Raw genomic sequence first — 16,440 nt, forward strand, 5'->3', positions numbered from 1 at the left:
TGGAGGCGTATCAATCATTTTATTGCTGTAAACATAACTCTTTGAAAGTTACAAACTGACTTAAAATAGGCAACAGATGACCAAGCACCAAGGAACTAGCACCCAAATAATGCAAAAGCTTTATCCTGAAACTTGAAGGAGAGCACCATGTTTTAAACATCACCAAAGATGAATAATAGAGTTTAAAAATATTTGTAAAATAGCAAAGAAAAATGTCAGACTAAGTACAGCTTGATGATAGTGTTTAGTCATTCAAATATAACTAAATGGAGGGAATGTAGACAATTAAACAATAGTTTATTCATTGTTTTAAAATTATTTGATGAATAATAGGTCTATCCATTCAAGCTTTTGTCCTAACAATAATTGAATAGAACTGGAAGACAGATTCTATTTCATGGATACTAGTAATCTATGTGGCCTGGTGTATTCCAGTGCAATGTGAAGTACATCTTAAAAATACCAGAAATCCAAAAGAAGGTTGGAATTTATTAAATAGGCATGGGGAAATGTGGCCAATACTTTTAAAAGTTTGTTTTGGGTTTCAGATGTCTTTCCCAAATAGCCATGGCCATTTTAACCAATGATTATAACACCTCTAAACTCCTACCAAAGTCAAAGGGTGTCATATGTGTTATACCCCGACTGACATTCAAATACTGGTATAAATTCAGAAATGAGTCGTACATATAACTAAAAACATTCAGTTAGAGTGAATATGCAGGTTTTGAAGGTGTATAATTAGAATTCTGTAGGAGCATTACATTACATTGAATGAAGATAATGAGGCTAAAAACTTTATACGCGAATGTGGAACAGATGTCCAGATGAAGTTATATAAATAACCCCAAATAGATGCTTTTTCTGTAAATTTTTCAGTACAAATACAGTTTCATCAGGCAACATACATGGAGGCTAGTAATATTTAGCAGATATATCTAGAATTCAATGTCACAATTAGCTGAAGATGGTATTTTGGTTGATATTAAATAACAAGAAAAGTATTTATGATACATTAGTTTTTGCCCCAAAGGGCCACCTCTTTAGAAAGTCAGATGTTTTATAAACATTAAACACTTTGTTTTCAAACTATATATACATAACAATTAAATTACTCTTTATTTCTTCTCTTTTTTAAAAAGCAAATTGATCTGAAATGCAGCTTGCAACATGGATTTGAATTATAACTATTCACTTATCAAATAATCCCCGTATCTTTTCTTAGGTCTATGGAATGACCTAAAGCCTATGAGTTAGAGTAAAGCATTTAAAGAGAAGAATTAAATTCTGCCCAAAGGCTGTTCATTAAAAAAATAACATGCCTTTAAATGACTGTTAGAATGGTTGATGTCTTAAAAACGTATTTAAAAAATTAGGAGTAAAGAGTTAAAACATCAACATGTAACCTGAAAAAAAAAAAGCAATTTGATTTGAAAGTATTTTAAAGATTGATGACTAATATGGCAATGTTTTTCTTATCTCCCATGGTTTTATATAACTAATAGAGCTTAATAACAATGGTTATTCAAGACAGTCACTCTGGCTTTTGTTAGACAACCTTAGAAACATTTCTGGAAGGTATCAGGAGTCTTAAGAAAACACTTCTGATGATATAGAGCATCGAAGTGACAAGCAAGCTACCTGTGGTTAGATACCATTCCTTTTAATGAATTAACTAATGACTAATTAATAATTATTTTTATTCCTTCAATCTCCTGGATCCAGGCATACTCAAATTTATTTCAATAAATACCTTTTGACTTTATTTTTGGAAAGATTACACATCATTAATAAAACCCTCCAAATGGGAGAAAGAAATAAAAGAGTGACTCCCTGTGAATGATTTTATTTACACCTCTGCATTTTGGCATGCTACAGACTATTAAAATATTACATCGTCTACAGAGTTAAAATGAGATGTATATTGTGGCTCTGAACATATTGACATCGTCTGCTGTGACAGAGCAAAACAGCTCTAGGTAAAATAATTCATTCCCCTGCCCCCTTTGACAAGTGTTGGAAGTTGAATAACTATTCTCTGATCTTGTAACACTTTGGGAAATTTGAGTAACTGGGAGGAACAAATCCTTAAAAGATTTTGTCATGTCCAGTTTCACTTTACTAAGAGCATATTAACACTGAATTTAGAAAAGGGAAAAAAATTCCTCTATCATGAGATAGTAAATTTACCTCTAAGAATGCTTTGATTCTATTTAGAGATTTTTAACCAGGTGATACTATGTAAAAAACACACAGAATGACATATCATAAATAGTACATTACTAAATTTTGAAGCTAGAAAAATATCATACTATATAATTTGGAAATTATAAATTGGAGCATATATAAATCAAGAGCTTACTGACAAATCAAATCAGGAATGTGAAATTTATGCTAGTGAGAAAATTCAGTTAGGGGGTGGGATAAAGAAATGGATTGTCCAGTACAATTTCATTCTTGTTAACACAATATCATCACTCTGTTAGAAGTGCCTAGTTGATCCCCTCGAAATAGCAGCAGAAGGCTGTTAAAAAGTACTAAACTCAACTAACCTAATTGTACAGTGTTACTTTATCAAACAAGTCTAGCTTTCCTCATTAAACATTTTACACATTCGAAAAACATTTTGTAGATCCCCTTAAAAAAATTCCCCCAAAGCTTAACCATACTGCAGGCTTTTTTTCACAGCTCAGCTTAAGTAAATCACTTTAGCTTAGGAGATGTGTAATGAAGAACTGGATATAAATGAATGACACTTACTAAAAACACAATCTGAAAATATAATTTGGTTCCCGTCTGCTTCCTTGGAAGGTAATTTACCACCAGTGGTGACGACCATGTCAGCTGTTACTAGCTTCAAGCTGAAAACTACACTTGGCAGGTTTTCCTTTGTTAAGTTGGAGCCACAGTGTAAAGGGGAAAATTAGCATGGTATCCTGCAGCCTCGCCAGGACACCGTATTCATTAATAACGCATCTACCACTAAACACAAAGTAGAATCGGAAAAGTCCTTGACTCCAAGGGAATTTTAGCTGAAGCCCCATCTCAAGATTTAGGCTCAGACATTGCCAGTTTATCCCAAACGAATTCACTCTGTTGCCACTCTCTTATGGAATTTCCCTCCCAGGAAACATTTCCTAAATTGAGGTTTATTTTATCTAGTGCAATTATTAAGGTAGGCGTGCTTGGTGGCTTGTGAACTTGGCTGTGTCGCCAGATTTTTTTACTTTAATGGTTAACCCCGGTCTGAATATGTGGTTAGATTTTTATTTATATCATCTCTGAAACTGACAGAGCATTTGGCACATATTTGAAGTTCTTCCCACAAACATGATCACGTATTGCCTGTTTTATTCTTTTTAAATATTGCCTGAGCTACATGGCAAATCAAAACAGCCAAGGAGAATTATGCCAATTGCCATCTTAAGGCCAATGCTTTTACGTGACCGAGTTTTATTTACTCCACGTGCTGGAGTTACACTACAGGCCACACAGAAGCGAAGAAGACCTGACAGGCCACACAGGCACAAAGAGGACCCTGTCTCAAGTTTCAGTTCACTGTCACAATTCCATTAGTATTAACTTAAGAAAAAAGTTTACAAATGCTAAGGCCAGCTCTCACCCAACAGCACAGTTTCCATCTATTTTTCTCACTGTGGTTTCTTACCTTTCTCCACAATTACCTTAGCACCTAGTTGTGCGTCATAAATCACATTGTTAGTTTTTTGGTGGTGGTAATTGAACCAAAATCACAATTGCTGAGGAAAAGTGTGCTGGGATCCTGGCTACTTGGTATACTGTACTGTACTGTACTTTGTGATTCGACTTCGGGCTGTGCTAGGGGAGGTGGATCCAAGGGTCTGGCTAAAGTGATGGTCAGAGGAGCTCCTCATGTGGCCAATAGTGGCTGTCCCCCCTATACTGCTACTCAGGCCCCCACCTCCTCCCAGGCTGCTCAGCCCCATGCCACCACCACTTATTCCAGCCCCACTGCCAACCAGGCCACTGCCTCCGCTCATCCCGACTGGGCCACTAATTCCGGTTATGCCAGAGCCAGAGACAACCCTTTCTGTCACAATCACGTTTTGGGCATTTGATAACTCGGGGTGCATACTCAGACTGCCCATCATGCCAGAAGTTGGTCGGATTACTCTTTCTGTCACTACCACATTTGAAGACTCTCTAGGATCAGGGATGGTCAAAGTGGTGGGTAGACTTGAACTTGGTGCTATTACCCTTTCTGTCACTATAATGTTTGACCCATCTGTCAAGTCAGGCATGTCTAACATTCCATGAAAATCAGCTCCAGAGATTGGGCCGACCACTCTCTCTGTCACCACCACGTTTGATGCATGTCGATTATCATGAACGTGGACAGAGGGCCTCAGAGTGCCAGAGGTGGTGTAAGACTCGGTCACAGTGACATTACCATAGCCCAGAGGATCAGGAATATGTACAGGATGCTGTACACCAGGTCCCGAGGGGTAGGTACTCTCAGAAATGACTGTGGTAGTGCCGAAATGTGGGGAGATGGGTGGGTGTCCACTAACAATGGGCTCTGTTCCTGGCTGAGGGCAAACTGGTTCAGTGCGCTCAGGTGGCCAAGAGGGATCAGGGTCTGGATATGATTCAACTTCTTTTCCCAGGCTGATATCTGCCAACTTCTTAAATTTAGGCCCCAATGTATCCAAGAAGCTATCATCCAAGTCTTCTCCAATGAAGCTACAACAACCCACGGAGCCAGCAGGGGAACCTACACCTTCAATATCATATATGAGCAGACAGTCATTGGATGGGCGTCCTTCGTCTTCATCTGCATAAGCATATGCTTTCTGAATTTGTAGAGAAGAGAGAAAATGAAATTATGAATACATATTTAACAATAATAGAAGTCTTCATCATTATTTTTTCTACCAGGGCATTACCAAACAAGAATATATAAAACAAAATTCTAACATCTGTTAGAGATGCTTTAAAAATCCTTATATAATTGCTTGCAAGAATTTGGTTAGAAATTATAACTATAATTCGGATAATACATTTTGATTTTTAAAGTGTATTTAGACGTACTTCTTCATAATAGTGCACTTTGGACACAAAAGCACAAAAAAATCATATGAATTATTTCGTAACCAAAATAGAAGGAGGTACATAAAAATGCTGAACTTGAAGTACACGAAAGTGTGTATTTTTAAAATTTGTTTTAAAAAGTTAGTTCGTGATGGATTTGGGCTCATTCAGGATTGTGTTTTCCTTCCTTCATGGAGTGAACATGATGGTTCTGTGAAGATTTATTTCAATGTGGCTTTTTCAACAAAACAACAGGAAAATTTGACTCTGGGTCTATGCCACTTTTGGATTCAAAAATTGAAGGTGACCAAAGACAATTTTAAAAAATAGAATCTCCTTCAATTCAAAGTGAAAGCCTGCAGATGTACACTTTTATTTCAACTTTGCTGTTCATAATACTGGATTGCAAGCCTTCAGGTTAAGTGTCAGAAATACTGTTATAGCAAACTAACTCATTTCATTCAAAAATATTTATTGAGTTATTATTATTTGTCAGACATTCTATTAAGGACTTGGCAATGTGGTAATGAACAAAACCAGATAAAGTCCCTCACTCATAGGGCTTCCATTTTGGTAGGATGAAACAGACAACACAAAAGCATGCTTGTCAGGAGGTGAGAAGTGCAGGGTAAGGGACTGAGTGTGATGGGGGTTGCTCTTTCATACAGTGTGGTCAACAATGGCATCTCATAAAGTGATGGAATAAAGTGACAGGGGAATAAAGCAGATATAGTGTTCTGGGCAGAAGGAGCTGCAAGTGCAAAAGTTTTGAGGCAGAATTGTACTTTTCCTGAAAATAACATTCATTTGTAGAGACATGGATAGGAAGTATTCCTGTGGATTTCAGCAATGCGCTTTTTTTAATTATCTACTGCTTATTTGAAAGGCTTTTTTTTTTTTTTTTTTGGTCAGGAAGATTTGCCCTGAGGTAACATCTATGCCAATCTTCCTCTATTTTGTATTTGGGATGCCACCACAGCATGGCTTGATGAGCCCTGTGTAGGTCCTTGCCCATGATTCAAACCCACGAAGCCTGGGCCGCTGAAGCACAGCATGCAAACTTAACCACTACACCACCAGGCCAGCACCTTGAAAGCCTTTTACTAGTCTTTTATTTCAAAATAGCAGCTACCCTCTAAGCCATTAGGAGAGTTAATGAAGATATTTTAGGCCAGGATGTAGAAGGACATTAATGTATCAGAGACAGTAAATCCCTGCAGGCTTAAGTATCGTGTGGTGTATAACCGCAGGCACTTCTGTCTCTACTTGATTGTGGTAACAGTATGTTCTATAAAATGTATAAACAAAGTGCTATAGAAATACAGATAGGAAAACATAAATCCTATTTGGATGAAATGCTTAACAGTGAAAACTTCAGAGGGGCAGTGATATTTGAACTGGGTCTTGAAAGGTGGGTAGGAGTTTGTGAGAGATATGATGGGATAAAAGCATTGTGGGATGGGCACAGCATAAGCAAACACATGGAGGGAAATAGATGGGTGTGAATAAGGCAGAGGCGCTTGGCAAGTGGGTTGGTGGTAAGGAATAATTGGAGATGTGACAGAAGGGGTCAATTTGTGAATAACCTTAATTGCCATGTTGAGTTTGGACTCCATGCCATACGCAAAGCAGAGCTGGGAGCCATTGGCCATTTTTAAGTGGCAGAGTAAAGTGCTTAGGTCAGAGGTTTAGAAATATTATTCAGCAGTAATCTGGATTGTCAGGCATAAAGACTAGAGGCTGAGAACCCGGTTAGGAGACACCTGCCAAAGCCCCGTTGGGAAGTAGCGGACGCCTGGCGTAGAGCAGTGGGTACAGGATGGAGAGGAAGGCATGGGGCTCGAGACCTTACCTGACAGAAGTAACTTTCCATGAAATTCATATTCAGACCTCCTTCTCTACCTTCCCTCATAGAATTTCTTCTTAATGTGCCAGAATATTCTTGACATGTCTCAGGTATTCCTGGTGTTTTAACTCCGTCTGTTACTTCCAATCCTGTTGTTCTTTCTCCTCCTCCCAGGTCTTGCATTTCTCTGCCACCATACTCATTTGTGTAAACCCCTAAAAGTGTCGATCAAATTAAATTTACTTTCTCGGTAATTAATCACTTACTGTAATGTATGGTTTCTTCATTTAAGTATACGGTTTGTGAGCCAAGAAATAAGATGAAGGCAATACATAAAGTAAGGAGATATAAATATGATATTGAGTTCAAAATAATATTATTAATCAATTTGTTAATTCAATAATTACTTATTGGGAGACTGCTATATGTTGTGTTGGAATAGGAGGGCTGCATGGAGCTTACAAAAACCTATAACTTAGAGAGTTTGATTTCTAATTGGGGAAAAACACCCAAGTTCTAAAAGTTGAAAAAATAGCCTAAGAATACCTCAATGTATTATTAGAAAGCACAGGGCCTCCAGAAGAAGGTTTGAGAACCGCTAGATTTCAGAGAAGAGGCCGAAGCTATGGTGAGGGGAAAGGTTTGCATGGAGAATCTTGGCTTTGCACTTGGATGTGAGGGATGAGTAGAAGCCTCTTACAGTCTTCGAGGTGGGTGAGATGAAATGATGGCCCAGACTATGGAAGTGCCACAGACAGAGAAAGTGTTGACAGTGGAATAGGTATCCTATGGCTTCAATATTTTAAAGATCTTGAGCTTAAGGACAGTATGTTATTCATACTTCTGTTACTCTGGTGCCTCTCATTGTGCTTTGTTCAAGGTTTGGGCAAAGATCTGTAGACATACTGAGGGAATAAATACATAAACAAATCCGGATGGGTTTGAGGATTTGAGAAGTCTTAGAACTGATTGGATGTCAATGAATCGGGAGAGGTAAGAGTCAACAGTGAGTTTCTGCTATTGAGGTGGGGGTATATTGGTAACAAAACTGGATTCATCAGGGGAAGAAATAGGTTTAAAGACTAGCATGTCAGTCTTTTGAATAAGGTCCAGTTTGGGTCCACAAATTACAAACATTCCTATGCCTCTTCTATTTTAAAGAGTTCAAGTAGAAAAGTCATGATTGCAAATTTGAAAAAAAGACACTGAAAAATAAGAGAGTCAAGAATATTTACCTTGAAAAAAGGCAAAATGGTACAACTATTCCCAAGATATGAGTTTTTAAAATTGTTCTTTTTTATTAGAGTCATTTTGAATTATTAATGAATTGTGGAGGTAGATTCTAGCCTCAATAAATGAGCACAGATCTATTTTAATAGAGTTGTACTTTAATTCTAACTAGTAATTTTTTGGTAAATAACATTTGCTCTACTAGACAAAAAACCTCGACCAAAATTGACTTGTGGTTACAATTCAGTTCTTCTCTCCTGTTTATAGAAGTCCTAAACCAGGTCATCTCGTAAGTGCTCTCTGATGATTGAGGAAGATTTAAAAAAGTACAACATATCAGAATAATGATTACTGTATGTTTTCCCTTACCATTTAATTTTCAAATTAATCATTTAAAAAGGAATGATGGAAACAATTTTAGAGACATGTAAGATAATTGAGAAATAGTAAGGCATGCAAAGACAGAGAACAGAGTTCCTTCCTAGTCATCGAGCTGTTAAAATAAAAAAAATAATTTTTTCTTACCTGAGGTGTCAATGTATTCAATTAGATTTGCATTATCGGGTGGTATTTGTGGTACACAGACAGTGGCGAAATCCTACAAGACAGGGAACAACATTTTCCTACTTGTAATGACTCTTTTCTTTCTATAGTTATACGTTGGGTTTGTTCACAAATTGCCTCAGATTTTCTAAAAGAATACTATTTAGGAAACTTTTGAAATTCATCTAAAACCTGACCCTCATTCAGAAAGCCTCCCGTGGTTGCTTCCGTCTGATTTGGATGTACCTTTGATGTCTGTTCATGTTCCCCATCGGCTACCCCAGAACAAAGAACAGCATAGGTGGTGAGTGATTGCAGGCATCTTGGTTTGTGTGCCTAGGCCCGAATTTAGGTGACAACCAAAGGCCATTTCTCACAGATTAGCACTTACCCCGGGTTTAGGCTGTGGTCCTTCTACTGCCCATGAATGAATTGCTCCATCTGTACATTCGGGAACAGGCTCAAAGCCGGCTCTACCACCAGAGGCACCTCCATAATCGCAACACAACAACAAAAATGGGACCACTGATGGTGAAAGGATAGGAATATTGGAATTAGAAGTGGGGCCGTATTGCAACAAAACAACGTGCATTTTTATGATTAAACTTGAATCCTTAATATAACTCCATTTGAGTCCAAAAATACGATGAAAGTTTCAGAAAACAAACTGAATAATGCTAAGATACCAAAATCAGTGTGAGCTCCAGGATACTAGATTGCAATCAATTTTAATTTGTTATATAGTATTCAAATTACAAATAGCATTGCACCATTAAAACAGATGAGTCTTTTCCATATCATTGCTCAGGAAAATGGCAAAGGAGAGAAGAAGGAAAGCTAGAGAGGGAGGCAATGTTTCATTCTTTGTGTTCCCTCCTCCATGACTTTATTTATTTTTCTCCTTTCACGCATGCCTGCCTTTTTTATTTCAACAGTAGAATCTTATTCATGTTTCAAGCTATTGTTCTCTATGAGGCTATTATTTTCCCCTACACGGATATCTTTTCTTGAAATTACTCGTGCACAAATAGAGAACGTTACACTGCTTAACAATGTCTTTTTCTGTTAATCAATTGGATTTTTCTTATTTATCTATATAAGTTTCTAGCACAGAGACTTTTAGATAATATGATCTTGATAAATGATTTGGAATGAATGGATGAATGAAGGAAAGAAGATGTAAATGAAAAATGCGAGGAAGGAAGGAAAGAAAGAAGAAAGCAAGGTATGGAGGAAGAAATATAGTATGGATAGTAATAGCAGAGAGAGGAAAGCAAGCAAGCAGGAAAAGAATCCCGTGTGTTTTGCTTTCTTGAATATATGCTAGACTTAGAGATAGCTTTGACTCTAGAGGAATTTGACTCTAAAGCCCATGTACAATTTTTAAATCTTTTATTAATTACACTACTCAAAGGTAGTCACCAATATAAAAAACAAACTCATAGTGATAGCCTATATTCCTGGTGGTAGAGATAATCAGCACCAGGGTAATTAAGTGACCTTTATAAAGTATTAAATTTTAAAGTTTTGAAATGTTGATTGATAATTCAAAGAAGTGAAATTAGGGAATTATCTCTTCTCATAGATATTTTATGTTATATTCTGCAAATCTGCTAGCTTTTTTCTTGCTTTGGTTCATTTTGATGAGAATGCTTTCTTTTTTTAGCCTTGTTTCTCCTTTTCATGGAACTTAACATGGCCATTATTTCAATTTATTATGAGCCAATAAGAGTGCAATCGTATTACTTAATATAGAAATTTCTTGTTTTTTGAAACATATTTTAAATTATGGAAAAAGAGCCTCAACTTTAAGTTGTGTTATCAGCATGTCCAAACTCTTTGTGGTTTAGATGAATTCAGTTTTCATCAAAAAGTTCAAAAGGGTGAAAGTTATTTAAAATCAGAGAAAATCCAATTTACTAATAAATATAGTGAGAATTATCCATTTTATGGTTGTTTGTGTATTAAGAGAAATGAAGGTAGAAAAAGTATCTCATATGCAAGTGCTCTGATTTCATATTTTATGTGTATATGTTTTAATTAAATAATATCTGAAGTATCTTCTGACACTAAGATTTTATGATTCTATACTTGAATATGGCAGTGCTTACATTAATTTCATTATAATGTGCAGATTTCAAGCTGCTTATTTCAGAGCTCCCCTTATTCCTCAGAGCCTGCAGCATCTAGCTCATCTCCACACTAATTTCTGTCATCATCAAAAGGCAATGTTAAGGACCACCTGGAGAATCCATTGGTTGTTGTATGCTCCTGGCTAGATCTTTGACTAGGTCTACTGTAATGACCACAGAATGTGGTCTATCTCTAAGTATTCCACGTGTGGTACTACTTTTCCAACATCAAAGCAATGTTGTGAGGTAAGTCTTATTATTTCGCAGATGACAAAAGCGAAGCTCAGAAAAGTTAGGTAACCTTTGACATGCTCAGACCACTAAATTTAGAAGCTGGAGTGTAAGTCTTCGTCTATTTGACTCTCCTTTTGTTAGGCTTTGTAGCCTTAGCACAGCACAAAATTCCTTCAAGGTCTAGCCCCTGCCTGTCTTTCCAGTCTCAGCTCTCACCATGCAGTCGTGTGTATCCTTTATTTCTCCCACATTGGGGTCCTTTATTTCAGTAACTCGCACTCATTCTTTTGAGGTTTTGCACATAGACTTTTTTCTCCTTGGAGCGTTCCCCTTTTCTTGTCCGTCAGGCCAGCTCCTATTCATCTGTTAACATCCAACTCAGAGTTCACTTTCTCTATTTGCCTTTTCTGATTGTTTCAGTCGACTGTTTCTGATTATCTTCTTCACTCAAATATCAATTTGAACCTACCTGTTATGATACTTTCCCATTACCTTGAGACGGAATGCAAAAGAGTTTTTATCCTCCACTGCACTATGAGTTAAGCAGTTAACTGTTTCTAAATCAGTACCAAACACAGACATTTCATGATAATTGCACAAAATAAGAATTTGTAAAATATATTTTATCAAAAGATCAGAAAACTTATCTTCTCCCCACAGTATGTTAGGGGCACATATAAATAGGACTGTTAAAGTACTTACATCCCAGGATCAAGAATCCCATGATGAGTAGTCCAATGCCAGCAGGACCAAAATGTACGTTATCTGAGAGTCGTCCTGGTTCCTGATAAGTAGAGGGCTCTCTATCGGAAGTATCTGGGCCATTGCCAGAGCTTTGTGTATTGGTAATAACGCCAGGACCAGGGGTCTCCTCTGTGCTGGTACTGGTATCACGTCCACCCCCTGGTGTACCAGATCCACGAACTTCCCAGCCATTACCCTGAAGGTCAATAATGATTGTACCAGTACAAGTTCTTTGAAGAGCATCTGTAACAAGGTTCAAAATGGAAGAAATATTTTATACATTTGTAATGGTTGTTGGACAATACAAAACTATTTTATTTTTTCATCAATACTTATTTCAGTGTCTTTCTTCCCATCAATTCGGTAACTCCCCAAATCATCCTTTGTCTGTGACTCAATTTTTAGATCAAACCATTATGAATATTAGTGCTCCTGAAAAACTGTCTCATGTGTTGAGAAGTATAAACAGTAAATGCCACATTGTGTATTGGCCAGTGGTGTGTTATAAACCATAGTGGGGGCATTTCTAGACTATTTTTTGCAATCTTCTCCATATGTTAGAGCTAGATTTTGTTTGTTGTTTTACTGTCTGTCATCTTTGTTTCTTATTTATTCTTTCCCTTTTACACACTGACAAAATGAACCGATTTTGAGCAGGTTAGGAAGTCACTTCTACAAAAATCTCCTGGGGATAAAGGAACATACCCCCAAACTCACAGCCAACAGTTCAAGTAACTCATAGTAGAGAGAATTGGTGCTATCGGAGGTGGGGGGAAATCTTCATAGCAATAAGAAAGTGAAGCACTTTTGTTTCACAAGCAGCTATTTCAAATTTGTTTTCCTCTGGTCCTTCAAAATTTCAATAAGTTATTGTGTTTGTTAACTAAAAGCAGAGGTAGGGGCTTTTGTAATTTGTTTCACTTCATTGCTTCACGCTTGCTGTTTACTTCATTTAAGCAACCAACCAACCAACCAACCAACCAGCTGGTATTTCAAAAGAGTAGACTGATTCTGAGTACATTTGATACAAAAGGTAGTACATCGAAATACATCTACATTTAGACCAGCAGGGGCACTCTTTGCAGTGATGAATATGTTCTAGATCTTGTTTGTGGCAGTGTATATACAGATGTATACATCTCAAAACTCATCAAGCCGAACACTTAAAAAGGATGTACTTATTATATCTTAATAAAGTTGAGTATGAAATAGATCTGAATCTATATTTATGTCCTTATCTTGCAACATAATTGGCCCATTAAAAGCTATCAAATAATTATGTCTTCTATAACAATGTAGCCAAAAAAATAGTATTTGTGAGAGGTGATAAAGAAGATACTTTTAAAAGAGAAAAGTTGCTCAGGCCAGTATTAAAAACATGTACTGTGGTTATTTACCTCAGACAAATAAAGTCAGCATATTCCGCATACTATTTAAATTTAATAGAAGCTCCTTGTATTTGTTTTTTGAAGCAGTTATTCTAACTATTCTCTCCTAAATTACCTTGACAGGGATTCATTCATCATGTCTGCACTATCTGTTTTCCATGAGATTTGAATGTATGATAATCCACGATTAAGAATTGCTCACTGCAGAAAAACCACAATGTTGAAAGTTCAAGGTGTGATTTTTTTTATTCTTCAAAAGTAAACCTTCCAAAGTCTAGCATCTACCGTATAGGAAAGGTTCTTCACCAACTGTGCTATTAGGCTAGAAATTTGTCATAACTCTGGGGCTCTGACTGGACTTTGATGGTCATAATAATTCTTGCTGTAGTGTAGGAATGATGCTGGTGGAACATTATTCTTTTCTATAGCCCATTTGCAATTATTTATTTTTAGTTATGTCTGAAACAATTTTTTAAAATTCCATGATAAACTTTTTTTATGCTATCTTTTCCCCCCAAATTTATTGCGATACCATAATTGACATGTAACACTGTGGAAATTTAAAGTGTACAACGTGTTGATTTGATATACTTACGTATTACAATATGATGACCACTGTAGTATTAGCTAACATCTCCATCACATCACATAATTATCCTTTTTGTGTATGTATGATACAGTATTTAAGATCTACTCTCTTAGCAACTTGCAAATATATAGTACAATATAGTTATCTATAATCACATTGCTGTGCATTGGAGCCACAGAACTTAGTCATCTTATAACTAGAAGTTTGTGCTTTTCGATCAACATCTCCCCATCGTCCCCATCCCCCAGCCCTTTTTTTGCTACCTTAAATGCTTTGAGCCATGTAGATTGTTTTTAATATTTTAAACAGTTAATCTTTTAAATATTCTGCAACCCATATCTATGAGGTTAAGTTTACTGCAAAAATCATTATAGTGTATCTTTATTTTTAAAGAAAATGTGATTTATTTTTCAAATTGTATTCACATTACACTACTCCTGTCTGTAAACTCAGATAATCTAAAGCTAAATGTGTTTTGCCCAGCTGCGAGGGAAGAGAAGTAACAATATTTATGTGCCCACCAAGACACTTTCCGTGTGTCATAGCATACAATTTTCTCAAGAACTTTTTGAATCATTATTACAGTCAACTTTATTATTATTACTAGTAACACTATTTATTGGATTATTTCTTTACATTATAAACAGTTGGATATTATATATAATTTGAAGAGTATAGAATTATATAAAGAAGCAAAACAAAAACAAAGACAAAAACAGACCCACAGTAGTGCCACCCAAGGACAACTGCTGTTGATATGTTGTTGTATTATCTTTTGGTCTTAATTATAATGCTTAAAATTTGCTAATTATTTTTGTTACATTGATAGATCATATGACTGCTTCTATTTTATATTTTTACTTTGCATTGCAAGAATTCTTCCATTTTTAAATAAATTTTTCATTAAAATAGTTTCTGATGGCTACATAATTTCATATCAAGTGGACCATAGCTTACCTACCCAGTTACCTATTATTGATCTTGCTTTCAATATTTAATTATTATCGATAATGCTATAATTAATAATCTCTGTGCATTCAGCCTTTTATATTTAGGACTTTTTCTTAAGATTATTGGAATTGAATAAAAATACAGGAATGATTGTGTTTGAAGTTATTGTCATTATCTCTGTTAGATAAACATGAGCTGTGTTGTCAGACTTTGCCCATTGATGTAACCCGAGAACCTGTCACAATGGCCGGCATTTGGTTAGGATTCGATGTATAGTTTCTGGATAAATGAATAAAGACAGCCCTGGAAGTACATAACAGAGACAAGCTTAAATCCAGTGTATCTGATAGCAAAGCCCATGCCCTCTGAGCTCAGCTATGCTGATTCTATTGTTATTGTTTTTGTTGCTATTTTTATCATTATCATTGCATGTAATATTTATCCCTCAGCAGGTTGCATTTTTTGATGACAAAAGAAATGCTCTCTATTTCCTATGAGCCTAACAGTTTTGGAAGCAAAAGTTCTAGTTTTCCCTTCACGTATGCAATTGTTGGATGTTGGATATAAGAAAAGTAGTAAACTGGCAATTGCTTAAGATAATTTCAGCACTGAATGAAAAGAAGCTTTATCTGTGAATGCAATCAGCATTTCTATTTATAATATATAGTTTAAAACCGACATTTATTTTGACTGATTGTGGAAAAGAGCAGTATAATTTGGTTAAAATTCTGAATAGTTGAATGACTTTAAAAAATTCTATTTTATTTCTTTTTAATTTATTATGCAAATAGAAATTGTCAACTCCTTTTTAGGACAAGTGAAAGAGAGAAAAGAGAGGGAGAAAAAAAAGGGAGAGAAGAAGATAGGAGGGAGGAAGAGGAATTGAAATAGCAACTATTGCTTAGTAGAATTAGCCTTGAGAAACGTTGCTCCTTCGGTGACCAGCCTGTTGAATTTTGTTGGTTGTGAAAAGTAATGTAAGCATGCCACCTCCAAATTGTTTACCTGAAGTTGTCCATCAACTTTCCCAAGATTAGGTAAAGTTAAGTTAGCTTGGCTTCTAGCCTAACTATTTGAAAATTATTTTAAAATGCAATTTAAAAATTTCAATTACTGACGTTAATAAGAACTAACATTTATTGAATGTCAACACTCACTTAAGTGCTTTACATGTAAGAACTCCTTAAATACTTTTAAATCCATTTTGTTATTGTACAGAAGAGGAGACTGAGGGATGAATGAGTTAAATAACTTCTCTAAAATCCTATAGCTAGTAAGTCATGGTGTAAGATACCAACCCCGTCTCCCTCCAGAGCTCACGGTCTTATCCACTAAATTATACCGTCTCTAATATTATTAAAGATTTGATTCTATAATGCCCAGTATGTTAACTTTTGTTGGAAAAAAGGGTCACTTCAAAATACAGTAATTAAAATTTTAATTTCAGAGTGAATATGTAACTTCCTCTAGAAGGGACAAAGTTAAATTGATTTCTTACCATCTATAGAAAGAATTGTTCCTTGGTATTTTCCATTCAGCATGTCATATTGCTCCCTGGTAACTTTATTTTTCAAAGTAATTATGCCCGTTTCTGAGTTAACAGCAAGCAAGTCAGCTGGATTAGTTCCCATTACATATCTGTGTTTGAAAGAAAACAGTACCAATTAATGTTAGCTATCTAAAAACAAAGAGAGAGAGAGAGAGATTTTAATT

General features: G+C 35.9%; 1 protein-coding gene across 1 annotated transcript in view; it reads right to left on the reverse strand.

The window, feature by feature from the left end:
* The window catches only part of DSG1 (desmoglein 1), a 37,944-nt gene continuing 21,504 nt past the window's right edge, over positions 1 to 16,440 (reverse strand). The window contains exons 11-16 of the mRNA XM_046671396.1: positions 16,226 to 16,365; positions 11,758 to 12,042; positions 9,081 to 9,214; positions 8,672 to 8,744; positions 6,923 to 7,131; positions 1 to 4,832 (exon numbers count right to left, since the gene is read on the reverse strand). Of these exons, the coding sequence (XP_046527352.1) occupies positions 3,786 to 4,832; positions 6,923 to 7,131; positions 8,672 to 8,744; positions 9,081 to 9,214; positions 11,758 to 12,042; positions 16,226 to 16,365 (1,888 nt within the window). The 3' untranslated portion in view covers positions 1 to 3,785. The remainder of the gene's footprint in view (positions 4,833 to 6,922; positions 7,132 to 8,671; positions 8,745 to 9,080; positions 9,215 to 11,757; positions 12,043 to 16,225; positions 16,366 to 16,440) is intronic.

Source organism: Equus quagga, chromosome 9 (genome assembly GCF_021613505.1).
Source record: "Equus quagga isolate Etosha38 chromosome 9, UCLA_HA_Equagga_1.0, whole genome shotgun sequence".
Taxonomy (NCBI): domain Eukaryota; kingdom Metazoa; phylum Chordata; class Mammalia; order Perissodactyla; family Equidae; genus Equus; species Equus quagga.